Raw genomic sequence first — 27,145 nt, forward strand, 5'->3', positions numbered from 1 at the left:
AAAAGTGTTTGTTCTCTAAAGAGTTTGTTCTCTGTTCATCTTAATGTGATCACTCTTTTAAACAGCTCACATGACCTGCAGTTATGAGTGAAGAGGGTGAAAGGTATGCATTAGCCACTGTTAAGGCACCTTGTGAAGGCCTTATGGATAACCCTCTGTTGTTTGGTAAAGAACACCACACACATTGCTGATTGCTATGATGAGCAGCGCATGATCAGACCCAGTGGTTCTCCTCCACGCCTTATAAACTTCTCGCTCACATGGTCCACCTATAGTAGAGTATGACAGATAGTTAACATGAGACTCAGTCGTGTATGCATAAGCTATGCTGATACATCCCCACGTGAGGCACTCCTAATGAAACGAAGTTTCAAATTGTAGATCCAATTCGTTTTTATTGGTTCAATAAAGTTGTTGTTCAAAACAGGTTTGATATTGTCTTCATATCAAAACAATCATTTAATTTCCAAATGAGGAACAATCAAATTGGTAACTCCAATGCATTTCGGGCGGAGCCCTTTCTCAAGGAGTTCTGTAGAGAAGACGAGATAAGGTAAGGGTAAGATAAGGAAGGTGAAAACGCGGTTATTATGTAAAAAAACGGGGGTGGTGTTCGTTAAAAAAACGGGAGTGAGTGAAACATGGACTGTCATGGAGTCATTTGCTAAAAAGTTAACGTGCCGATCAATAGGTGATAGTAAAAGGTACTGTGAAATCATTAATGGCTGAAACGGTGACCAACACCAATGCTCTCACCGAAGGGTGCGTGATAATTAGAACGAAAAGCGAAAAAACGGAGACTAAGCGCATGAAGTTAACATAGCAAGCAAAGCGAGTGCAAAGACTTACTTCAAAGTACAATGTGACGCGCCGCGTCACGAACAAGCTCTGGGGCATTCGATGCATAGTTAACATGGACATCTGTCAAGACATCCACAGGTCAAAAATTGATCGAGAACAGAAGCTTTCACTTTTCTTACAGATTTTTGGCAACAGCCTTTCTCTTAAATCCAGAACTACTTTAAAATATGCTTGTGCACCGCCACACCAGAAGTGCCCATCCTTTGCCTTATTTAACGTGGAGCACTGATCGCTCCCATAACTTTATGTTACGTTATATTTATTTGAATAGCGCATGTACACCTAGTTTCTTGGTGCTGAAATAACCTAATTACATGAACCTAAACACTGTCAATGCTAAAAACTGAGTTAATCGGAAATAGAAAAGCTTTAAGCTGTTTTCTAAACTGGATAAGAGAGGACGTGGAGCGTTCGCAATAGGCAGGGAATTTCCAAAATTAGCAGCCATCACAGAAACGGCCCAGTCACCAAGAGTGACTGTTCTCGTACTCGGAATTCACAAAAGAAATAGGTTGTTAGACCTGCGATGACGAGGGGCTTACACCACTCACATTTGGCAGCCATGAAATAAGGGAATTTTTGATAGCCCAGTGAATGACGACCCTAGCTTTATAGCTTATCCTCAGGTGCACTGGGAGCTGATCTAACTGTTTTAAAAAAGAGGAGAGAGATGGTGGCTCCAACCAAGGAAAGATAATATGTTTTGAATAGTTTTTAAAAGGAAAAGCAGACACTTAAAAGAGTTTGGTAATGTGAGGACCAAACGTTAGATTGGTGTCGATGTAGACACATATCTAGCAAACATTTGTAGACAAGGGAGGGCAAGGACTCCTTACTAAAGGCCATAATAGTGAAGTTGGAAATACAGAACCACAAGGTTCTGCGAATAGTTCTACTTAGGTGGGTTTAGTTTTAAAACGTTTTGACGCCTGCCACAAAACCAAGTAAAGGAGAGTCTTGAGTGAGTCAAAAGGACAGTTGGGTGTCATCTGCGTACATATAACATTAGACCCAGCTAATGTTAAGAGTTGACCAAGGAGGAGGAGCTTAGCGCGCGCCCAAGATGGTCGCGTGAGCTTAGAGCTCCCGGACCTTCGCCACCTCCACCGATTATCCTGTACCCTATCCTGACTTAGAGGACGGGTTCTTATTGGCGCGGCCCTGCTGATCGTTTCTCCGTTTTCGGACTTCGATTTGGACCCCGGGAGCCGGAGATATGGACTTTTGAACATTTTCGGCCTGCTCCATGGTACTGCCCCGGGCTTGGTTTCTCTGCCAGCCGGACAGTAATTGAACAACAACGGATCCTGCGATTCCCCCTCGCCCGGTCTTCTACTTTCAGTTTCGTTTCTCGTGCTTAGACCCCTTTGACTTTGCCTCGACCGCCCTGGTTTATTGCTCTCCGCCTAACCAAGACACACCATCTGGCGTTCCGGCCGTTCACTACTCATTGCCTGGTAGTAGATCCTCATCTTATTCTCCAAATTGCTGCGGGCGCATCGAGTGTAGCCATTTTCACTAGGTCTCAGAATACCCTCCGGGGCGCACGACCTAATATGGCCTTCAAGCCTGAGGGAGAAAAACACAAGACCAAACCGGCACTATGAGAGGGTCCCGTGCAGTCTAATGTTATGGACAGATATACCCTCGCTAAGGGCTCTCCGGGCGGATCGTCTAAACCCCAGGCCAATGTTGGAGAAGAATTCCCGATGGGTGAAGATCTATCGTTGGGAGACGTCATGGGCGCCATTGCCGGGATGAAGGCCACACTGGGTCAACAGTATGAAGCCCTGACCCACAAGTTGGACACGGTCGCAATCGATGTTACCCTGATCAGGGCTGATCTTGCGAAGACTAATGAGAAGGTCAAATCCCTTGATCTAAAGACATCTAGTCTTGTTACTGACGTCTCCGACTTACAGGCAGAGGTCGGTAACCTGCGATCCTCCCGTGACTACCTCTCTCGCCGCTTGGACGATTTTGAGGGCCGTGCACGACGGAACAACGTCCGTCTGGTTGGTGTCCCGGAGACGTTGGAAGCATCACCGGTGGACCTGCTGGTGGAGGACTTAGTCTTGAATCATCTAGCGCCCAAGGGCCTCAGCAAGTTTTTTGCAGTAGAACGTGCACATAGGATCCCGGGTCGCCCGCCTAAGCTGGGAGCCACTCCGCGTCCCATCATTGCCCGGATCTTTAACTTTCGGGACAGGGATGGGATCCTGCAAGCTTCCCGCCTATCTGGTCCTACGGCTTATGAAAACACCGCAATTAGTTTCTACCCGGACTTCACCCAGCAGGTTCAGAAACAGAGACTTGGATTCCAGGGGGTGAAAAAGAGACTGGGGAACAGAGATATGAAATATGCTATGCTTTTCCCGGCCCGGCTACGTGTGGTTCACAATGACCGAACATTTTTCTTTGATCATCCTGGAGCGGCGAGTGACTGGCTGGACACGCTGCCCCCGGGACGAGATCTATCTGATCTTTCGGGACACTCCGGTGGAGCAGAGGGCGGCCCGGTGGAGCAGGAATAGGGAGCGAAATCGGCTCCCGGACCAACGTATTGACTTTCAGCAGTGGTTTGAGGATATGCCACTATTATTTGCTAATATGTTGTCTGATTGGGGTGTGGGTGGGGGTTGGGTGAGTCTTCCTCCTCTGGGGTTCTTTTCGTAGAATAGTTGTATGCTGGGGCGACAGGCACACTGCAAGTTGGGGTGGCTTTTGAGTCTTACGCAGGGGTGCGGGATGTATGAGGTTTCTTGGGGGATTGGGGGGGCAGTTCACGTTTCTTTGTTTTTATCAAGGCATAGTATCGATGATCTTCTGTTTTACAGTGTCGCGTCTGGTGTGGGGGGGGATGGGGGTGACCTCTGGGATGGGGGGTAGGGGACTAAGGTTACTGTGTTGGAACGTTAATGGGTTGGGAGATAGGATCAAGCGGGGTATAGTTTTGCAGCTGCTGCGACGTTTGTCCCCTGATGTGGCTTTGCTCCAGGAGACGCACTTGCTTGGCAATACGTGCCATGCAATGAATAGGCGTGGCTATCGTCTCATTGCGCACTCAGGTTTCACTTCTGGCTCCAGGGGGGTGGGCATCCTGGTTCGAAACTCCCTCCCTCTTGCTGTTGACGATATTATCCTGGATGATAGGGGACGATACGCCGCCATTGTGGGGCGTTGGGAGGGGAGGGTTATCACCCTGCTCTCCGTCTACGTGCCGCCTGGTCTACAGACTACTACCTATGCCGACCTGGGAAGGGTGATCTTGGTATTCCCCGAGGGTTTGCTTGTAGTGGGTGGGGATTTCAACTCTGTATTGTCTGGGATGTGTGATCGTTACCCTCCCCGTGAAATCGCAAAGTCTCATTCCTGGTTGGGGGACTTCCTGGCGGCTCTGGGGCTTACTGACTGCTGGCGCCTGCATCACCCTGGGCAATTGCAATATACCTTCCACTCTGGGGCCCACGGCAGTCTTTCGAGACTGGATTACGTGTTGATGCCCTCCTCCCAGGCCTCCTCCATAAGGGAGGTGAAACATCTTGCTTGGGGTATCTCGGATCATTCCCCACTATGGTTGGTCGTGGACGCGCATGTGGGATCGGAGGGTAGAGTGGCCCTGATAAACCCGTGGTATCTCCGTGATCCCAAGGTCAGAACGGACCTAATTGAAACGATTGATCAATACTTTGCTGAAAATATGGGTTCTGTGTCCTCCTCTGTATCGTTGTGGGAAGCATACAAAACTGTTATTCGGGGCCAGGCCCTTTCCTTGATTGGCAATGTTAAGAGATGTAGGCGGGAGGAGGTTGTCCGTCTTGAACATGAAATCACTGTTCTTGAGGGGGAGTTGGAGTCCGAGGTCACCCCGGAGAGGCTGCACCTTTTGGGTCTGAAACAACTTGACTATAGAGCGTTGGTGACTGACGCGGCGAAAGAGATGAGCAGGGAACAGCAGGGACGTTTGTATGATGTGGGAGATAAGGCAGGTAAACTGATTGCTTGGCTGGATAGGAGGGAATGTGCGAGTCGGGTTGTCCCTGTGATTGTTGATTTGAATGACGTGAGTATCACTGACCCTGCTGATATTGTTGAATGTTTCGCTGATTATTTTCGGGAAGTGTACTCCCCTGTGTCCGATAGACCTGAACATGACTCCCACTTGCTTCTGCGCGATATCTCGCTGCCATGCTTATCCGACCCTGATAGGGATCTCCTGGAGGCTCCGCCTACAGTTGAGGAGATCGCGACTGCCATACGTTCGGTTCGCTCGGGGAAGGCCTCGGGCCCTAATGGGCTCCCCATTGAGCTTTACAAGCTCCGTCCGGATGTGATAGCACCGTATTTAAGGTCGATGTTTTTAGAATCACTGGAGACGGGCTCTCTTCCTCCTGACCAAAGATTGGCTTCCATTGTGGTTATTCATAAGGCTGGTAAGCCACGTGACCGCTGCGACTCTTTCAGGCCCATATCTCTGATTAACGCTGAACCGAAGATCCTGGCCAAAGTGCTTGCCAATCGTTTGGTTTCAGTCATAGGCGATCTGGTTCACCCGGACCAATCCGGATTTATACCGCACCGCAACACGGCATTGAACCTCCGGCGTCTGCATGGCGTCCTTGCGCGGGCTGAGACCCTGCGTGAACCGGCCATCTTGGCGTCTTTGGACGCCACCATGGCGTTTGATACGCTGGAGTGGCCATATCTTTGGGCGGTTCTCTCTAAATTCGGTTTCGGCCCCACATTTATTAACTGGGTGAAATTGCTTTACGCTGACCCCTTAGCCCAAGTGGTGGTGAACGGGCGTGTCTCAACCTCCTTTGCTCTCGGTAGGGGAACGCGCCAGGGCTGCCCCTTGTCCCCTCTTTTGTTTGCCCTAGCTTTGGAGCCGCTGGCGGCCTGGCTGAGATGGGAACCGTCTCTGAAGGGTGTGGAAAAGTAAATTTTGCCATGTTCTGTGTCCCTACGTGTTCCCCATCTTATGCTATATGTGCATGATTAATATGCATATGTATTCCCCATGATCGATTAAAGACGCAATTACAGTTGTGTCCATCTCTAGTATGCCAGTTTCCAGTTCTCGTGAAAGCTACGAGCATCAGGCCTATGTAAAGTTACGTTGCCACGTTTCTCAGTGTGCACGTTATTTCATTGTAAAAATCCCCGTTTCTAGGCCTCAAAAGGGCCCGGACTCAGATTCAGCTCCTGTCTCCTGAACCCTCTCCGAGGAGCGATACAGCCCCCACCTGTATCCCTGACCCTTCACTTACTTCCTGCCTCACAGTGCCCGGCTCGGCCTGGCTCTGCCTGCCAGTCTGCCAAGAGTATGTTATGATTCTAGTTATCAGTCCAGCTCTCCTTCCGTGCATTCCTAAGCTACTGAATCGCATCAATGGTTTCAGTCATCGTCTAGCCTTTACGTCTCCATGTAAGAGAAATACTGTATTTATGGTCATTTAATATTCCTCAACACACACTACATGTAGAATAATGCATGCACCAGTCTTAGTGTCTGTTAGCCTTTGCCCTGATAACTTTTGGATTCTATCAACATGTTCTCTAAACATCAGATACTAGATAGTGTTTAGGTACATGTCGCTCTGACTCTCCAGACTTTCGTCTCTCCTTCTAGCTCAGAAGTCATAGCCCCCAGCTTCTCCCTAGTAACACGTCATTGCCAGCTTGCGCGCACCACTAGGTTAGAGGTCCCGGCTCCTTCGGTAGCCCCCTCCATGTTTCCGCCCCATTTATGACATATTCCGTTACGTTTACATCACATGTCTATGTATACGCCCTGTTCACGCCTCTTGTTACACCTACTTTCTGCCTTATCTTTCGCGACTGCTACAGGCCCTGCCCACTGCTACGCCTATTGTATTGAACATCATGTATTTTGTTTAACTATATATATTTGTGCACTGTTATTAAAAAGCTAGCTGTTAGCTGCTGTTGTCCCGATCCTGCCCCCCGTGCAGCGCTGCCATCCTATTCCCGTGCAGGTTGTCCTGTTCCTGTCCTTTATGCTGTATTAAACCTGCAAACTCCAGCTACCTCGAATCTTGACTCTTATTTATTGAGCTATCTGTTATTGTATATCCAGTCAAAAATAGAGGTATTATTTATTTATTTACCACATAATGGCGCCCGAATAGGGACTTGCCCTTTCCCCACGCGCCGGTGAAGCCACGCAAGCCCCCTGATCCTCTGCAGCCGTGACGGAACCATACCGTGCACGTGCAGATATTTCTGCTTCAAGTATCCCTCAGGCCCACGGAGGAGACGGAGGTTGCGGTCCAGCATCCAGACGAGGCGGTGGAGGAACGCGGCGAGTCCCGACCAGAGCCCAAGCCGAGAGTCCAAGGTCCGAGGTATCCGGAGGCCCACCCGTAACAGAAGTCCGAAGTTCGTCCGTCCGTCGTCGTAGCAGTCCAGTCCAGTCCGAGGCCTTCCGTTCTTGCTGCCCGGTGAGTACCGTTGCTGGGGTAGTATCTAGACAGGGTCAATTGCATTGTCTCTGGTCCGTGGGTTTGGGTACACAGATCCAACACGAAGTGTCCACTTAGGTGGATGCGGGTCCTGACGTGTCTCTTTATGAGACCGGTAAGTTTCGTACTGTTTTAGCAGTGCATCTAGTTTCTGTTCTAGCCCGTTCTGTTCTCGAGAAATTCATGTATTCTGTTTTCAGTATTCCAGGTAGTATTTTGTCCGAACTGTTATCCTAAATGTCATTCATGTATTTCAATGTCGTGGTATGAAAGTGGTGTTTCTTCAGTAATTATCGTGTTCATTGTGTATTGTATTGTGTCTAGACTCCAGCCCAGTCATGCCATTGTTTTCCAAGTTACGTCAGTTAAAAACTAGAAAAGGTCTGTTAGAAGAAGCAGTTCCTGTCCCGCCTAGGGACAGTCCAGGTCATTTTAAGTATCAAAAGCATGGCATAAGTGCCATATTGTATCTAGATTTATGGGTGGAGTACACCAAAAAGTTAGAAGAAAAGTATAGATGGCCCGTATCGGGTACATGGGATGCAGAGTGCATCATGCAAGTAGAAGAAGCATTATGGAAAAAGAAAGCCAGACAGTCACAGAAAGATGCCATCGAGTTATGGCGCAAAGAATCTCATAAAAGAACCGAAAAAGAAATCAGAAAGTCAGAATTAAGTAGAGAATCCTCAGAAAGAGCCCACGAAAGGGAACTAATCGAAATAGGTGAACGAGTTAAAACCGAACAGTCAGACAGACAGAGGAATGCCCTTATTAAGGGTATGTATCCTCTTCTTGCCGAGGGCTTCCAAAAGCAACCCCGGAGACATCCAGTAATTTCCCGCCACCTTTAGTTCCGACCAAGCTACGTCACAAACCGACCGCAGCTGATATTTTTCTCTCGTCCTATTTGGACGACACAGTCCCAGAATATGCAAATCCTGTTCCACCAGCTCCTGTAAATAATGTAATTCATGGTCCTCCAGTCACCGGGGCACCTGTTGCAGTACCTGTTACGGTACCCCCGGTCCAGCCCGTAGTACAAATTCCTGCCACATCAGTCACTCTGCCAGCACGAAGAGTATCAGTCGACAATTCCAGCTTAGGGGCCGCGGGAGGAGGTCCTCCTGGTACCCCGCCGCCAAGTAGACGTCTAGGGCCAGTCGAGTTACATGAACGTGCGTTACAGCGTACGCCTAAATATCAGTCCATTGCAGAAATCAGGCGAGCTCTTACTGAATGCTGTTATGATCCAGTCCCAGGCGAGGATAGTATGGTTATATATTCCGTACGTATAAGGCAGGTGTCCGAGTATTTGGTCACCCTACCGAATATGAAAGAAGATCTAGACAGAATGTATCGTTTCATTCGTACTGGAGACGATCCAGAAAGTATCGGTGAAGTCATGTCTCTCAGAAAATCTGAGATCCAGTTCATGCTATTAAAGTTTCTGATCAATTGTTTAATTAGGGAACAAGATTCCCCGACTAAAGATCCGACCGAAATGAAAGTTCTGACAAGGTGGAGTGATAATATAGCCGAGGGTAAGCACAAGACACTCAATAGTATAGAGAGTATGTACAAGAAAATACGTAAAGAAATAATAAGGTTACACGAACAACGCAAAGAAGCTCTAGGAAGCGAGAAAGAAAATGACTCTTCTACTGAAGAGGTGGAAGACGAGAATACCGCCAGAATAGCGTATGTAGGTAAATCTAGATTTCCAGACCGACAGTCACGCCTAGAACACAAGAAAGTCTTTCATCTTCCAGCACCAGAACAAGGCTCTCTAGAACAAGTATTTCAAGCTACCGATCACATTCTGAAATCACGAATCGGTTATAGTGAGTTAAGTACCATGCATGAACAAGAACTAGCCCGATCAGCAGTCCGATGGATTACTGATTCTACCACTTTTCCAGACGAAATAGTGGCACAAATGTTTCTGAAACTGCCCCCAGCCGAGCAGCGACTGGTGGGTATGTATATGATCCAGAACCTCATTACGCTGTATGAGGGTCAACATTCTGATCCAGGTCCGTTACATGATGTCCTGAACGAGTTACTCCAGTATAGATGGAAAGGTTTAGGTACTGATTTAATTAGTGTCATTCTAGAACAGCGCCACAAATATAGAACGTTTTTGAACCCACATTTTGTTCATGTCTCACCTCCAGAAAGTAAACCGTTTTACATAGATAGACAGCATCCGTTACGAGAAGTACACCCAGTTAGGACAACGGGTGGTGAAATGCAACGAGTATTTGTTTACACCCCAGTTACAAAGATGGAACTCTTAGAGATGAAGAAATTAATTCCCTGTCACGACAAAGATCCAGCAGGGTTCCACCGAGAATTAAAAGACATGCTCCGTATGGGAGAATGCACGTATCCAGATATTATTAAAATGTTAAAAGTCCTGTTGCCTGCGGGCATATACGAAAAACTCAAGGAAAAGGATTGGGAGGTGGGAGAGAAAAAGATCGATTGGACAGCTCTAGAAGCTGAAGATAAGATACGAGTACCAGGTACCGGTCTTGGAGACAAATGTAAAGAATTACCAGAACTGTTAATACAAGTTTTACCTAGATTATTAACAACTAAAAAGTAAGACTGGGATGCAATCTCAGCCTGTAAACAGAAACAAGACGAAGACACTAGTGATTTTTATTCTAGATTTGAGAAATGTTTTATAATAAACAGTGGTTTAAAGACGAGTAGCGAGTCATACCCTCATCTTTTTGTTACTAAACTAGTCGAGAATTCAAGTCCACAAGTTAAAAATCGAGTTTTGAAAGTCGAAAGTACATGGCAAGCTAGTACCCCGTCCCAGATGTTACAGATGCTCCAGTACCACCAGAATAGAATCAGAGAAGAGCAAGAACACGAGAGAAGATGTATGAAAGACACGAAAATGAAAGTACTAGTTGCACAATCTGTTCCTCAAGACAGTCAGAAGAGGGGTCCGAATCAAGCCAGTCATCCTGCAGCTCCCGTTAAAGGGACATGCAATTACTGTAAACAGCCAGGTCATTTTATAAACGAGTGTGCAGTTCTGAAACACAATATAGCCACTGGTAAAACTAAAGAAAGACCACGTCCGCCTAGACAAGAACAAGTTTCACAGACTTCTCAGCCACAGAATGCACAACAGACGGTTACAGCACCGCAGCCTATCGCTGCAACACAGCATGTTACACAGCAGATGTACCAGTATGCACAGTCCGAGTATCCAGAGTATCAAGCGTATTCATGAAACAGCCTAGAGAGGGAGGTAGGCTTGCCTCTCATCGAGATTCCTGTAGATCAAGAGGGTCCCTATGTTCACAGTCAAGTATTAGGGAAAGACAGAAAGTTTTTGATTGATACAGGGGCAAGTAGGACTACTATTAGTCATAACGAGGTTCCAGGGGCTCCGCTCTCAGGCTCTAGAAATGTTTCCCTTGGATTTTCAGGAAAGCCAATAGTTAACGAGATTTCCAAACCAGTTACTCTAGAAGTTGGTCCATTGTCCCGAACTACTGATCTATTACTTACGAAGTCATGTCCAGAAAATTTGTTAGGCATTAAGACATTGAAAGAATTAGGTGCAGTTATTTGTTGTTCCCCAGAGGGAATACGTTTGTTTTTACGTGACTTCAAGGGTCACTATGTTTTACGAGATTTTGATCCAAGATTATTGAATGTCCCCCAGCATCTATGGGCGCAAGGTCCAACTGATGTTGGTTTTATGCAAATCACACCCCATCGTGTGACTCTCAAGCAAGGTGTAGTGTTACCACGAATCAGACAGTACAGATTGCCACCTGAGGCTGTAGCAGCCTTATCCAAAATTATTGACGAGCTCATTGCTCAAGGAGTAGTTGTAGAAACTGACTCCAATGTATGTAATTCTCCTATCATTCCAGTCATGAAACGTACTGATCCAAATGCACCCCCAGTATATCGATTAGTGATTGACCTTCGAGAACTCAATAAATGTATCATTCCCCAGTACCCAGTTGTTCCAGATATCTCATCTCTATTGACAGCTATTGATCCTGAGGCAATATTCTTTACCGTAATCGACCTCAAGAATGCATTTTTCAGTGTTCCGATTCATCCAGACAGCCAGTACCTTTTCGGATTCTGTTTAAATGGAAGGAGCTATAAATTCACACGAGCTCCTCAAGGTTTCACAGAAAGTCCTAGTATTTACAGTCAAGCACTTAAGAGACAACTAGACAATATTCACATGCCAACTGACACTGCCCTGCTCCAGTATGTCGATGATCTACTGATCACAGCCCGTTCTGAACGTGATTGTGAGCGAGCGTCACTTACAGTTCTGTACTTCCTAGCCGAGATGGGGCACAAGGTGTCCCCTTCAAAGCTTCAATTCTGTGTCCAGCAAGTGATCTACTTAGGCCACTTACTGTCCAAGAGGGGTAGGCAGTTGACACCCGACCGTATCCAGTTAATAGCGAGTCTTCCTCAGCCCAAGACACAGAAGGAGGTACGTGCTTTTATCAGCCTCACTTCTTATTGCCGACAATGGATTCCTCAGTATGCATTTCTAGCCAAGCCACTGATACAGTGAACGACACAGGAGGCAGCCGTATCGACTGTCCTCCCTTGGACATCTGAACATACACTTAGTTTTAATGAATTGAAGAAAGCTTTATGCCAAGCACCTGTTTTAGCTACACCGAACTACAGTAAGCCTTTTACACTTTTTGTCACAGAACGTGATGGTACTGCATTATCTGTTCTCACCCAAGATCAAGCAGGACAATACAAGCCCTGTGCTTATTTTTCGAGCACATTAGATCCAGTAGCCCAGGCGCTGCCTGCGTGCCTCAAGTCAGTTGCAGCCACAGCACTAGCTATCAGACAAAGTGATTCCATAGTATTAGGACATTCCTTGACAGTACAAGTTCCACACTCCGTGGAAGTTCTTTTAAACCGAACACAGACTCAGCACTTGACAATTGCACGTTTAACAGGTTATGAATTGACACTGTTCCAGCCACACATAGAAATCAGACGCTGCAACGTTCTAAATCCTGCTACACTGTTACCGTCAGTTTCCTCAGATCCTGCCACACATGACTGTGTGGAAATAGTTAACACTATAACAAAGCCAAGACAAGACCTGACAGATATTCCGTTACCAGATCCCGACCTGACACTTTATGTGGATGGTTCATGTATGAGAACAAGTACAGGAGAACTAGTAGCCGCGTATGCAGTGACTACTGACACTGAAGTTATTGAAACACACCGTATTGACACCCTGTCTGCTCAGGCAGCAGAGCTAGTTGCTCTGACCCAAGCCTGCATACGTGCCAAGAACCTGAAAGTTAATATTTACACAGATTCACGCTACGCATTCGGAGTCGTACACGACTTTGGAGTGCTCTGGCAGGAGAGAGGTTTCATGACTTCTCATGGAACCAAGATTCAGCATGGGTTCCTTATTCAAGCTCTGTTAGATGCAATACATTTACCGACAGCTATCGCTATCATGAAGTGCAAAGCACATACGAAAGTTACTGACATTATTTCCCAAGGTAATGATCTAGCAGATCGAACCGCCAAGCTTACAGCACAGACACCAGACATACCAGTTAACAAGACACCGACATCCACTCTAGAACAGACTACTTGTATGACAGTTAAGGACCCTACTCAAGATGTCATAGATATCCAGTCACATGCTACTCCCGAGGAAATCAAGAAATGGTCCGAACAAGGAGGAGTCCAGACAGATCAGGGATGGTTGACGAAGGGAAAAGCCACATGGTTTCTCCCCGACTCAATGGTTCAAGTCATTATTAATACCGCACATAGTCCTGCACATTTAGGAGAAAAAGCCATGTTAGACAGTATCCAGAACATTTGGTTTAACAAGCATTTACGAGCTGCAGCCAAGCAGAAAGTCCGTACCTGTATGATATGTTGCCAGTTCAATCCAGGTAAAAGTGTCCCGGTGGAACAAGGGGGATTCCAACCCCCTGACCGCCCTTTTGAAGTCCTCCAGATGGATTATATTCAGATGGAGCGATGTCGAGGTTTCAAGTATGTCCTTGTAGTTGTATGCGCTTTGTCCAGGTGGACAGAAGCATATCCAGTCCCAGATTATACAGCCGCGACCACTGCCAAGCAGCTGGTTCGTGAATTCTTCCCCCGTTATGGACTCCCTAGGGTCGTGTACTCAGATAACGGCCAGCCATTCTCATCCGAACTTATGAAGCACGTTTCCCTTTTACTAGGGTACCAGTGGAAGTTTCATTGTGTACGCCATCCTGAAGCAGCAGGTCTCGTAGAGAGACATAATCAGACATTGAAAATCCGTATTGCGAAAGTCTGTCAAGAAAAAGGTGTAGACTGGTTAGTAGCTCTGCCAGTCGCCCTATTTTATATGCGCATGGTCGCACATTCCAGATCAGGTCTGTCCCCTTATGAGGTCGTATTCGGCCGCCCCCCGAACATGTGGGGTACACCTAGACCCCGAAGTATTACCGATGTTTCCAGTAATATGCTGACAGATTACCTAGCTTCCTTGATGTCTGCCCTACACTCTTGTCGTTCACAGGTTGCCGCCGCATTTCCCGACAATACTGAAGTCAAGCCACACGAGGTCCTTCCTGGCTCTCTGGTTTTAATCCGGAATTTCGATCGTTCAAGTCCGCTGGAGCCTCGCTGGAAGGAACCGAAGTTAGTCCTTCTGACCACCCGTACTGCCGTCAAGTTGGAAGGCAGGAAGGGGTGGGTGCACCTGTCGCATGTCAAGAAATTTCACGGACTCCGACTAAAAACTGTTTCCAAGAACATTTCCAAGGATTGTCAAGATTTTAAAGACTGCCAAGATACTATTATCAAGGACTGTCCCGCTATTGACTCTGATTCAAAGGATTCCCTGTTAGAGAAAACTCCACAGCAGGAGTATAAAAGTAAGCTCCGGTCTAGTAAAATAAGTCAGCCAGTTTAATTGTCTAAGTCCCCCTGGGTGAAACGGTTAGACAGGTATCTGACATGTATGAGATAGACCTCCATAGTGAGAGAGTTAGTCAAAACTCTATCCGATGTATCGTTTTTCTAAGTTTTATATTGTTTTTAACTTTGATGGTTACCTGTACAAGTTATGCATTTCATTTATGTTTTCCAATTTCTCATGTAAATAAGTATTCTAATGCTACAGTAGAGCATACGTTTAGTGATCTGCCTCCTCACGAACTATCCTATCGTCTTGCTATGCGCAACAATACATTTATCCGTATGTTACATTATTCACACCAGACCAGCAATGCCACTAATTGTTGGGTGTGTGGTCGACTCCCCCCTTTCCAGACACCGAAGGGAGTTCTGCCACTGTTTCCTTATCCGTTTTCACATAATGGTTCATGTGGAGCCTGGTCCACGTTAACGTCATCCTCAACTGATATGTCCTTTCTGAACAGTACATGTTTTCCAGACAAGCAAGGTCTTCCCCACAGAACAGGGTTAGACCTAGAAAATGAAGTTTATAATTTAGGTAATTATTCTTCGAATTTTATGGTCCTGAATGTTCAGTCTGATACTACTCCAGATTTACCTGCTATTTCAGTATTACCAGTCAAAGGCGAATTATGTGTCCGAAAAAATGGTTCCGCACATGTAGGACATAGTGATTGTACTACTATTGTCAAGTATAGTGGCAGTGGGAAATCTATTTTCAAAGCCTCACGTCATTCTTATTTTGTTTGTGGTCAGACCGCATATGTTCGTCTGCCCCTCGATTGGGATGGAACATGTTACATTGCCTTCCTACTGCCACCAGTTTTCCTAGCCCCATCCGATTATCATAGAAACACACATCTAGTACACATTAGACATAGAAGGGAGATTGAGTCCCCGATTGTCGATCAAACTGAAACTGCTCTAGAACAGTATACAGACTTCAATAGAGGTTTCTTCTTCTTTATAGGACCTATCCAGAATAGTAAGTTAATCCGTAGGTTAACCAGAACCCTTGAAGCAGTAGTGAATGAGACTGCCTCTGCCCTAGGTAACTTAACTGAAGAGCAATCTGCTATGAGATTTGTCGTGCTCCAAAATCGTCTCGTTCTTGACGTCATACTGGCCGATAGAGGAGGAGCATGTAGAGTCATCGGATCTAGTTGCTGCATTTTCATTCCTAATAACGCGCCGTCTGTTTATTCAGCTATAACCAGACTTCATAAAATTGCCCATCAGTTACACCAGAATCCAGGCACCTGGACATGGTCCGGTTGGTTCTGGAGTATAATTTCTGCCTGGGGATGGAAAGTATTGTCATTTCTAGGTATTGCAGTAGCGATCATATTCAGTTGCTGCCTCTGTATACAATGTGGCCCTGCGATTTGCGGCATTTGTGCTACCTCTTGTATTCCTAGTCCCAAGTCCCGTCCTAGATCCCGTTCCAAGAAATTTCGAGACGAGCAAATGATACTGTATGAAATGATAGATGGTATCATGAATATTGATGTTTCCTGATGGAAACGTAGTGACAAGGAGGGAATGTGGAAAAGTAAATTTTGCCATGTTCTGTGTCCCTACGTGTTCCCCATCTTATGCTATATGTGCATGATTAATATGCATATGTATTCCCCATGATCGATTAAAGACGCAATTACAGTTGTGTCCATCTCTAGTATGCCAGTTTCCAGTTCTCGTGAAAGCTACGAGCATCAGGCCTATGTAAAGTTACGTTGCCACGTTTCTCAGTGTGCACGTTATTTCATTGTAAAAATCCCCGTTTCTAGGCCTCAAAAGGGCCCGGACTCAGATTCAGCTCCTGTCTCCTGAACCCTCTCCGAGGAGCGATACAGCCCCCACCTGTATCCCTGACCCTTCACTTACTTCCTGCCTCACAGTGCCCGGCTCGGCCTGGCTCTGCCTGCCAGTCTGCCAAGAGTATGTTATGATTCTAGTTATCAGTCCAGCTCTCCTTCCCTGCATTCCTAAGCTACTGAATCGCATCAATGGTTTCAGTCATCGTCTAGCCTTTACGTCTCCATGTAAGAGAAATACTGTATTTATGGTCATTTAATATTCCTCAACACACACTACATGTAGAATAATGCATGCACCAGTCTTAGTGTCTGTTAGCCTTTGCCCTGATAACTTTTGGATTCTATCAACATGTTCTCTAAACATCAGATACTAGATAGTGTTTAGGTACATGTCGCTCTGACTCTCCAGACTTTCGTCTCTCCTTCTAGCTCAGAAGTCATAGCCCCCAGCTTCTCCCTAGTAACACGTCATTGCCAGCTTGCGCGCACCACTAGGTTAGAGGTCCCGGCTCCTTCGGTAGCCCCCTCCATGTTTCCGCCCCATTTATGACATATTCCGTTACGTTTACATCACATGTCTATGTATACGCCCTGTTCCCGCCTCTTGTTACACCTACTTTCTGCCTTATCTTTCGCGACTGCTACAGGCCCTGCCCACTGCTACGCCTATTGTATTGAACATCATGTATTTTGTTTAACTATATATATTTGTGCACTGTTATTAAAAAGCTAGCTGTTAGCTGCTGTTGTCCCGATCCTGCCCCCCGTGCAGCGCTGCCATCCTATTCCCGTGCAGGTTGTCCTGTTCCTGTCCTTTATGCTGTATTAAACCTGCAAACTCCAGCTACCTCGAATCTTGACTCTTATTTATTGAGCTATCTGTTATTGTATATCCAGTCAAAAATAGAGGTATTATTTATTTATTTACCACAAGGGCATTAGATGGACTCCGGAGTTTGAGGATCGTATATCCCTATATGCAGACGACATACTCTTGTATCTTACATCTCCTCAAAAGTCGTTGATCGTCCTTTTCGACATTTGGACTTCTTTCCGTAAAAACTCCGGTCTTGTCATCAACTGGTCGAAGTCTTGCGTCTATGTCCTCTCCGGGGAGGCTCCTCTCATGCCTCGTGGCTGTCCTATCTCGGTGGAGCTGGAGGGATTCAAGTACCTGGGTATCTTTATCACCTTGGACCCAGTGCTTCGTTATGAACGCAATTTGCTGCCCCCTCTTCAGCGCCTCCGTGCTGATGTGACTGCATGGGGTAGGCTCCCTCTTTCTCCTCTGGGACGAGCGGCGCTATTTAAGATGATGTCGCTCCCACGGTTTGTTTATGCGCTTCAAAACACACTTGACATTGTACCAGCCAGTTACTTTCGGGAGATTGAAAGTCTACAAAGACAATTGATATGGGGGGGGCCGTTCTCGTATTGCCCTTTCAAAGCTGACGCTCCCTTGGTACGATGGGGGCATTGCGCTCCCAGACATTCGTCGCTACTATTGGGCCTCTCAGCTGGGGGCCATCAACCACGGCACTTACGCTCCTTTGCCGAACCCGGCTTTTGAGATGGATAAATGGCTACTGCCCGGTGGAGATTATAACAGGGCTCTGTACGCGAAATCTGCCGGCAGATCTCTCACGGGCCCCACTAAGACAGCGGTGCAGGTGTGGTATCGTGCTACAGCGGCTATGGGATGGGCGGACAAGCCGACCCGTGCTACTCCGCTTTTTGCGTCGGAAAAACTTGGCTCCCTCTGGAAGTCGAAGGGTTTTGATAGGTGGGATGTGATCGGTATCAGCAGAGTTAATGATGTATGGATCAAGGGTAGAGTCAAGACGTTTGAGGAGCTGGAAGTTGAGTATGACCTGAATGATAGAAATCCTTTCGGTATGCACAAATCCGACATGCGGTCCTGTCCGTATTTCCCCTGGGTTCGGATATTCCGGAGGCGTCCCCGCTTGAAGATCGGATACTGGATGGACACGTCCCTGATAGCACGATCTCGCTCATATATAAAAAGTTAATTAATACCAGAATTGACCTACTGGATAGCCTTCGAGAGTTATGGACTAATGATGGTCTAGAACTCGATGATGAAGACTGGCAGGCTGCGATCTCTTCCCCGAAGGAGGTGGCTATCCCGGCACACCTCCGGTTTGTCCAGCTCAAAATTCTTCATAGGGTATATGTGACTGGTCCTCGTCTGGTACGCATGGGATTCTCGGCGGATGGGTTGTGCAGGCGTGGCTGTGGTATGGTGGGCACGTTTCTCCATATTATTTGGGAATGTCCTGCTGTGCTACTCTATTGGACTCGCGTGCAAGAAGTTATGAGTGAGGTCACGGGTGTGCAATCGTTGCCTGAAGCGCGGAGATGTCTGTTGAATGTCTGGGAGCCGAATGATTATGACCAGGCGCAGCTTCGATGGGCGACCTTGGGTAATATGATTGCCAAGAGAGACATTGCCCAGTTATGGGGAGCCCAGAGGCCACCGACAGTTCTGGTGTGGCAACAAAACATGGACTGGTGCATGTTTAGAGAAAAGACTGCTTATGTTTCCCGCGGCACGCCCGTAAATTGGGGAAAATTTGGACTCAATGGAACACATACCGTGGTGATATATGTACTCCCCCCCCCGTCCGGAACTGAATACTGACCTGTTCTCCTCCCAACCTGATGTTTCCTCCGCAGGAGTTTAGATATCTTGTTTGCTTCTTGTCTCCTCCCCCCCCCAATCTCATCGTATACTTCTGACGTTTGATTTGCATATGTACCCCCCCCCCCCCGGCAACGAAGTGACACATTTGTATTATATTGCCTTGCTTTTGTTGTATTTCTATGTTTTTTGTTTGTTATTTGAATTCAATAAAAAGATATAAAAAAAAAAGAGTTGACCAAGGGACACATGTAGGTGGTAAGGGGGGGATAGAATCGAATCCTATGCGAGAGTTTTAGGCTTGGACTCAAATGGTGAAAGTACTGCTATCTGGAGGTGATCACTCAGGGACGGCTCCAACGCAGAGGCGGAGGATTGTCTCCCCGTTGGCTCAGAGCCAGCAGTTAAATAATAAGATGATATTTCATTATTATTTTATTTTTAAGCATACGCCAGCCAGCATGTGCTGAGAGGGGCGGGCCGGGGCATAGGAGGGGGAGGAGGAGTGCTGTGTGCACTCTCTAAGTGCCCATGTGTGTTTAGACTTCTGGCCAAACACACTTAGGTTTCTCTAACCCGACTTTATTGAACAGCCAGGCTGAAGAAACCCCACAGACTCTCTGACCTGAACGAAGCGTCTTTTTAGCCTGTTCAGGCCAATCCCCGCTCTGCTCTTGATTAGTGCGGGGAATGGACAGGGAGTCTGTGACGTAGTCCCAGTGTCTCCTGGAACAAGGAAGAACCAAGGTGTGACACGGGAGGTTGCCAGCAGCAGGAACGTTTAATTTTTTTAATATTTTATTATTATTAAACTCCCTCCACACCCCCTGTGCTCCCCCTCCCGCCCCTTCCCACACCCTATAACTTTTTCTATGTGGTTGCTGCCACTGTGATCACTTAGATAGGAAGTTAGCCATTTCAGGGCTGTGCTCTATATACCACGCACCCTAAGGCTTGAAATTTAAACGGAATGATTGATGGTATAAAGCGTAGCAGAGAGGCCCAGCAGAATCAGTGCCACTTACCACCCCCCCTCCCCTTGTCCTCCTGCCTGCGTAGATCAACTGCAGATAGCACAACCACTTCTTGTTTCTGCCCGCCATAAAGTCAGCTGGAATGATTCTAATTGACTATTACTTTCAATGAAGTTTTGAAGTTGGTTGAAGACTAGTTTCTCAAGTGATTAGACCAGTGGGCAAGTAATGTGGTTTGTCTGAAGTTACTGAAATGAGTTCTGAGGTAGGAATTTTAGAGGAGGTTCCGAATAGCTGTTTCCCAATATTGCAGCCAGCCAATCACAACCCTCTGGTATTTCGATTCCTACTCGGGCACTGCAGTACTGAGTTGTCCGAGTACAGCAAAAGTTGCCTTGACCCATCAGGTTTGAGTATTTGTTTAATTTTGTACCGCAGGAGTACCATGGCACTTGTACCATGGTACCAACGGACAAGATAGCTCTAACTTTTGTTGAGGGTTAACCCAGCTTATCCAACCCGAGCCCATATTTAAATGCTAATTCCTTGACCACCACATCACAAAAAGCACACTTTCTAAGTAAAGTTCTAACTTTGCGCCATATTTGATATAATTGTGTAGAGCTGTTTTTTCTGTATCACACAGCAAACTTTCCAATAGGAATTAAAATGGGAAACCACACTTTTGGGATTTTTTCACCAGTGATAGTTAATTGAAGTAATTATGACTTGCGCACTCATCATGCACAGTGATTTTTCATTAATGATGTCATATCAGATGTCATCAATATCATACAACATAACATGAGTGATGTAATATGTGAGGTTATATGTGAGGTCATAAGCAGTACATGAAGAGTGCGCCAGTTATAGTAACTTTGTTTAAGTGGAAGCGGGGTATTTCAGTGGTTGCTTGGGTTTAAAATGTTACGATTTAACCTAAAATTTTCACATAATTCTAACTGTAGCCGTCAGGTTTTTTCAGTGAAATTCAGTTTTTTTTAAATGTAAATTAAGATATTTTTACCATAACCTTTGTTTTTTCAGGTGAATTTCTAGGGTTTTTAATGTAAAGTAATATGTCATTATCATTCCTAATCCCCCTTCATCCCCCCCTTTGGGCATCCAACCCCACACCGTGAGTGGCATTGACACCCAACCTCATTATTTTTTTATAGCTTTTTTGATCCTGTGGGTGTTAGGGGGTCACAGGTGGCTCCTACGACAGTTCAGCAGTCCCCTACCCTGCCCACCTATACTTTTTTTTGTGGACATGGGACATATCTCTTCATGTTGCGGCCAGCCAATCAGGGCCCAAGCTCCTGTGGTATTCGCTAAAGCTTCTTGTTCCCATGGGAGTGAGGCGAACAATGGGGAAAAATGACCCCGTGGCCAATTATATTGCTCTATTATTATGCTTTCTGCCAAATTTAGTGTAATTCTGTTCAGCCGTTTTGGCTGTAGCACTGTTCAAAAATCCCTGTGGAAATTGCATGGGGAAATTACGTATTGGGATCCTTCTTTTTTTCGGCCCCTGCTTGTCTGATCACCCCAAACATTCCCATGCAGGAGCTGAAATGAATGAACTTGTTTGGGAAAATGTTATGAAGATTTGTCAAACGGGGCCAAAGTTATTAGCAAAACAAAAACAACATTTTATATGGTTAGTAGGTCCTAACTATAACTACAGACATGCAGGTCACAGGTTCTTGTCCTGAGCAGTATTTCAGTGGATTATATACATATCTATTGCACACATCTGCAAGTGATCTGTGCAGTCAAAGTGTCAAAACTTGCAAGACTTCATTTTTTGGGCATAGATAAAATGAGTGACATTGGGGTGGATAGTAATATTAAGTGACAAAACATTCTGTATTTATTGTTTGCTGCATAAATAGTAATTATTAGTTTATGTTATATAATTAAGCTGGAATCACTGTTCTTATAGCACACCAAATATATAGGATTTGTTTTGACACTTAATACTACTACCCAATTTATGCACATTGCATATTCTGGTATCACTCACTTTATCTTTGTCAGTCCATTTTTACAGAGATTTTAAACATCTGCTAAGCATTTACATAGGTCTTCTCTGGTTGAACTTGAATTGAAGAACCAGAGGAGCAACTTTGTTTCTCTTTATTTGCCCAACTGTGCGTTAATGAACTTTTGACGGGGAAAAAAGCAACAAACACTGGTTACAATTAACAAGTGGACTGTGGACGCTCTCTACTTTGTTTACAGTCCATGGCAAAGCATCAAGTGCAGCATGAAGATGCCTGCAGCATGAATGGTTGGACATTGTTTCTATGTGTGCATACGCAACTCTCCAGAAATAGCATTGCTGCCCTGTATTGACTTGGCATGTCTGGTTTATCCTCTGTGTAAAGAAAAGAGGTGATGTAGTTATGTGGTGTGTCTGTATATGGCAGGGTGTGTGGGCAGTGTTGAGTGTGGATACTGCGAGGGTGTGATGATGGAGGGAATGTTGGTGTCTGTGTAGTGGATGAAGCCTGTGAGGTAATTGCAGCTTGAGGGAGAATGCAGCCATTACAAAATGTTTCAGGCTGTGACTCTAACCTAAAAGCCACATGAAATTAAGATCTTACCTTCTAATCTACCTGAATGGCTCGAAACTCTTTTGGGAAGCACCTGCCCTCAGACTACATCAGTCCCTCTGCTGGGGAGGGCCCAGAGTTTGAAGACCACTGGTATAGTGGAAGAAATTGTCAAATGTGAACCATTACAATCTGTCGGGGAGGATGGAAGGAGGTCCTAGACGACCTCAGCAGAAGAGAGGTGAAAAGTTAGAATGGTTGGTATGCCCTTGCATAAATTCCCAGCTGCGTATTGTCAGTCATTTCAAATCTGATATAAATGGTAATGCTAAGAGAAGTTAAAGCATTAGTAGCAAGAAACAATACATTTTGTCTTTTAGAAAGTATTAGTCCCCTTTAATTAAGACTTGAAAAAAGAAAATTCTGTGATACAACGATCTGAAGATATATAAAAAACAACAAATTGTGCATGTACAATTAGCAGTGTTTGCAACACACCATTGAATTAATCCAAGGTGATACGTTTTAACAAATCAAAATATAAAATGTTGTAAACAACATTCTTAATAAAGGTGTATGCTTATCTCATCTTCATATACCTCCTCCACTACCATAGTGCCTATATTTTTGGCAAGTGAGTTAAGTGCTTCTTTTTTTAAATGATCTTACTGAAGTACGTTTGGCTGTTCACAGAAGAAATGTGGATTGCAGAGAAGATTACATGGCACATGCCTAGGCTACAGCATTGTAGCTTGTCCTCAACTGACTTCTTTAATTTCCTGTTTTTCTAGGTGGCGATGGAGACTCACGGTCATGTGGGGGCAGACATGGCAGCTCTCTGTTCAGAAGCTGCCCTGCAGGCCATTCGCAAGAAGATGAATGTTATAGACTTGGAGGATGACACTATTGACGCTGATATCCTTAACTCAATGGCAGTGACAATGGATGACTTTCAGGTACCAGGCCTGGGCTTACATCTCCGTCTTACTCTATTCCCCTTCCTCCCTGGTGATTTTATGTGGAACAAACCTTTGCATGTCATATCCTCCTGTTCGGCCCGGACTCTGTTCCACACGTCAAGGAGTCCTTAACGTTGCCTTGATCCCGCTACACTAACTGGTTGGCCCAGGTGACTCAATTGAGTTTGTATTTCACTGAGGGCCTTCTCTGACTCCGCTAGCTAGCGTAGACATCATGTTGGATTCTTTTAGTTAGCATTGGCGAGAACATGTTACATTTGTTCACTTAGCACCACAGTCATCACATTCAGTTCCTTCACTCCCCACCTCAATAAACACAAGAGATTGTGTCGTTTATCAGCATAGTCAATGCTCCCTGGGTAGCCATGCGCTATACAAGAGCCTATTCCATTCCATTCCACATACCAGCACAGTTACCATGTTTAAATTCTTTCACCCAGCATCACAATGAACACACTGACTAGACACCTTGACTCACCACACTAGCAAGCACATCTGATTCCTTCACTCATTGCCATGGTGTGCCACACTCAGGTCCCTAACTAGCAGCAGTGTCCGGCATTTGGTGAATGCCTTACTCACAAATGGAGCTAATATTCCCTCACTTACAGCCATAGTACCTCATATTCATTCACCACCACAATATCACATTTATAATTGGCTACCGAAAAAACCCCAAGTAAGATTCCCGCTCTTATTCCCACTGCAGTATCCTATACTAGGTTTGCTAACTTTCCACAAGTCCCTTACACCAAATTCCTAGAATCACTGTTACATTGGAGTCAAAATGATTTAAGGAGTTATAGGTCTTGATAAATGTGATTATTACATATGTTTCAGCTGTATCTCGTTTTTTTCGTTGTATACGGATGCTACCTACTGTCAGTTTCCTCAATATTTCACAGTTTCTAGTTTATTCTTCTTTCTTCTCCTCTTCTTTGTGTGCCCTCCCCATCTATTTCTCTTCCTCACTCCCTCTCTCTCTTGTTCTCTTTTCTCTCTCATTGTACACTCTGTATCACTCCTATCCTTTCTCTCCTTCTTTATGCTCCTCTCTGCCTGTGCAAAACAGATCCATTCTGACCTTAGAGAATTCTTACCAACATGGCAGTACCTGCAGCACAACAGCTTTATTGGCTGTCTGACTTCCTAACTGAAATGATTGGGTCATGGAGCACTGTAAAAATATGATCTAGTCCTTTGCCCCTCTACCACAGCTGAGCTCCAAATGCAAGACACTGATCATCTTGGTTTGATTATGCTTTACAAGCAAGCCCCATCTCCTTCCCTCAAGTTTTTCCAGAAGAGTAGGACCCACAGACTCAGCATTACTTGTTTCTAAAATGAAAAAGGGGTAGTTTAGATGTAGTGGAACAACTTCCATCAGTTCCACTATCCACCTAAGCCTGCTCCACCAAATGCAGACACTCTGGACAGTCTTCCACATGAGTTTGCCAACAGATGCTGACTTGCTACACACATCTTGCAGCTGTAGTCACCATTTTGTCCACTCAAGACAAAGTGGGTCCCATACCTTAAAAACTGTGTCCTGGGTCTGAAAAACAGGACTTGGGGAAAAGCCTGACAAGCAACACGTTATCTCCTCCCACATGATGGCGTCACTTGCCCACATGATTCCTGAAGTAGATAGGCAAACGTTTCATCCATGCGCATACAGCACTGGGGCGGTGTTCAGATGAGACGCTTAGATGTGCATGAGCCCTACCACCACCTGTGTGATTTCTCCATGAGGACCAGGATCTCATCAGTTGGTCCATTCCCCACTGTCAGATACCCCAGAACCATACTGTGAGGCCCTCTCTGAGGAGGATCTGGCGCTGATAGAACTGCCCCTCGCGCTCCAAGACCTGATGGTGCAGCAACATGTTCCAGGCTGCTAAATTCTGGGACTGTGGTCACACCTCTCTTCCTGTGCTTTCCTAGGTTCCCACTCTCTGTCCCTCTATCCTTTGCCGCGCCTTGTTCCCTGGCGCTCACATTGCCCATTCTCTCCTCTCTGGCAGTGGGCCCTGAGTCAGAGCAACCCCTCTGCGCTGAGGGAGACTTTGGTGGAGGTCCCTCTCGTCACCTGGGAGGACATTGGTGGCCTGGGAGAGGTGAAGAAGGAGCTGCAGGAGCTGGTGCAGGTCAGTGTGTGCAGTGTCAATGTATGTTCTGCTGTGCTTGCAGGGTGTGTCACTGTGTGTGCCGTGGTGTTTGCAGTGTGGGTCACTGTACACTGCTGTGTTCTCACTGTGTTTCAATGTGGGTGCTGATGTAATCTCGGTGTGTGTCACGGTGTGTGCTGTACTGTTTGCTGTGTGTGCCAGTGTGTTCTGTATTGTTCATGGTGTATATTACTGTGCACTGCTGTGTTCTCATTGTATTTCACTGTGTGTGCTGATGTTTTCTCGGTGTGTGTCAGTGTGTGCTGTAGTGTTTGCAGTGTGTGTCAGTTTGTTCTGTATTGTTCACGGTGTGTGTCACTGTGCACTGCTGTATTCTCACTGTGTTTCATTATGTGTGCTGATGTGTTCCCATTGAATTGTGATTTCTGTGCCATTTTATTCTCAGTATGTATTACTGTGTGCCACCCTGTTTTCACTGTGCGTTACTTTTTGCTGCATTGTTCTCAGAATGTGTCACTCTGTGAAGCTGTGTTCTCAGTGTGGCTCACTGTGTGTGCCACTGAGTACTTCGTGTGTTTCCTGGTGTGAGCCACTCTACCTTCATTGTGCATCACTGTGTGTGCCATTGTGTTTCCTTTGTGTGTTATAGTATGCTGCTTTGGGCTGTATGGTGTTAAATCATTTGATATTTCCTCATCATACACATTGCCTGCCATACTCAAGGATTTGTTCTGTTTCACGTATGCCATTTTGTACACTGTTGCGTCTTAGTATGGGTTACTGTGTGCTAAGAATGTGTGACACTGTGCCTGCAATTTTTGCGTTTGTATGTGTTATAGAATGTGCAATAAATGCCTGTCTGCTTCCAAATAAAATTTGCAAGTGGCTGAATGTTTTCGAGAGATGGATGTGGAGACGTTGATGGGGACGAATGGAACGATGGCCATAACAGGAAAAGCTATTTGCTATTTGTTTACTGGTAACATAAATACATTTTGAGTTGAGTGTAACGATAGCCCTATGATGTGAGGATGCTGATGTGATTCGTATGCTTATTTTATAAGATTAGAATCGTTCCTTGATATATGCGGAAATGCTAGGCTTGGAAATCTGCAGAGGATTTGATTTAGGAGAAAGCAAAATTATTTATCTGGGCAATAGTTCTCCAGCATGAGCATTTTTATGGTCCATATTCTTCCACCCATTCAAGTTCCCCCTCTTGGAAGATACAAAATGTAAGTGTCTGAATCTTAAGAGGATCCCATGTAGGAGAAAGACAAGTTACCTATCTGTAACACTAGATCCACGCAATGGGTTCCCTTCAGATTCACATAAGCTAAACGTTTGCCAATGTCAGGATATCCCCGAGGGTGGGAAATAATTCTAAATGTAAAAATATGATGAGGTTGTGAGACTAGAGGTGAAAATTTTACTCTAAAAATAATTTTTCATCCTAAGTAGCTTCCCAAAACTCAGATGCCGAAAACTCTAGCAAACTGCGTCAATGTTGTCCGAGGACCCGCTGAAATCTAAGCGTTTGACTTTGAGGAGGGACCTATGCACGAGAATGAGAAATAACTTTTCTGTAACCCTAGGACTCTTGCTTGTGATGTGCACCTGTTATTCTGATCCACTCTTATTAATTGAGTAATCATAAGCATTAGTGTATGGGCATAATCCCAAACTGGTGAAGGAAAAATA

The 27,145-nt window shown here is 45.6% G+C and overlaps 1 protein-coding gene across 1 annotated transcript in view; it reads left to right on the forward strand.

Annotated features, from left to right (window-relative positions):
• Positions 1-27,145, forward strand: part of LOC144823236 (transitional endoplasmic reticulum ATPase-like) — a 218,436-nt gene that overhangs the window by 92,744 nt on the left and 98,547 nt on the right. The window contains exons 11-12 of the mRNA XM_078681583.1: positions 23,127-23,291; positions 25,340-25,462. Coding sequence (XP_078537709.1) covers positions 23,127-23,291; positions 25,340-25,462 — 288 coding nt within the window. The remainder of the gene's footprint in view (positions 1-23,126; positions 23,292-25,339; positions 25,463-27,145) is intronic.

Source organism: Lissotriton helveticus, chromosome 1_1 (genome assembly GCF_964261635.1).
Source record: "Lissotriton helveticus chromosome 1_1, aLisHel1.1, whole genome shotgun sequence".
In the NCBI taxonomy this organism is placed as follows: domain Eukaryota; kingdom Metazoa; phylum Chordata; class Amphibia; order Caudata; family Salamandridae; genus Lissotriton; species Lissotriton helveticus.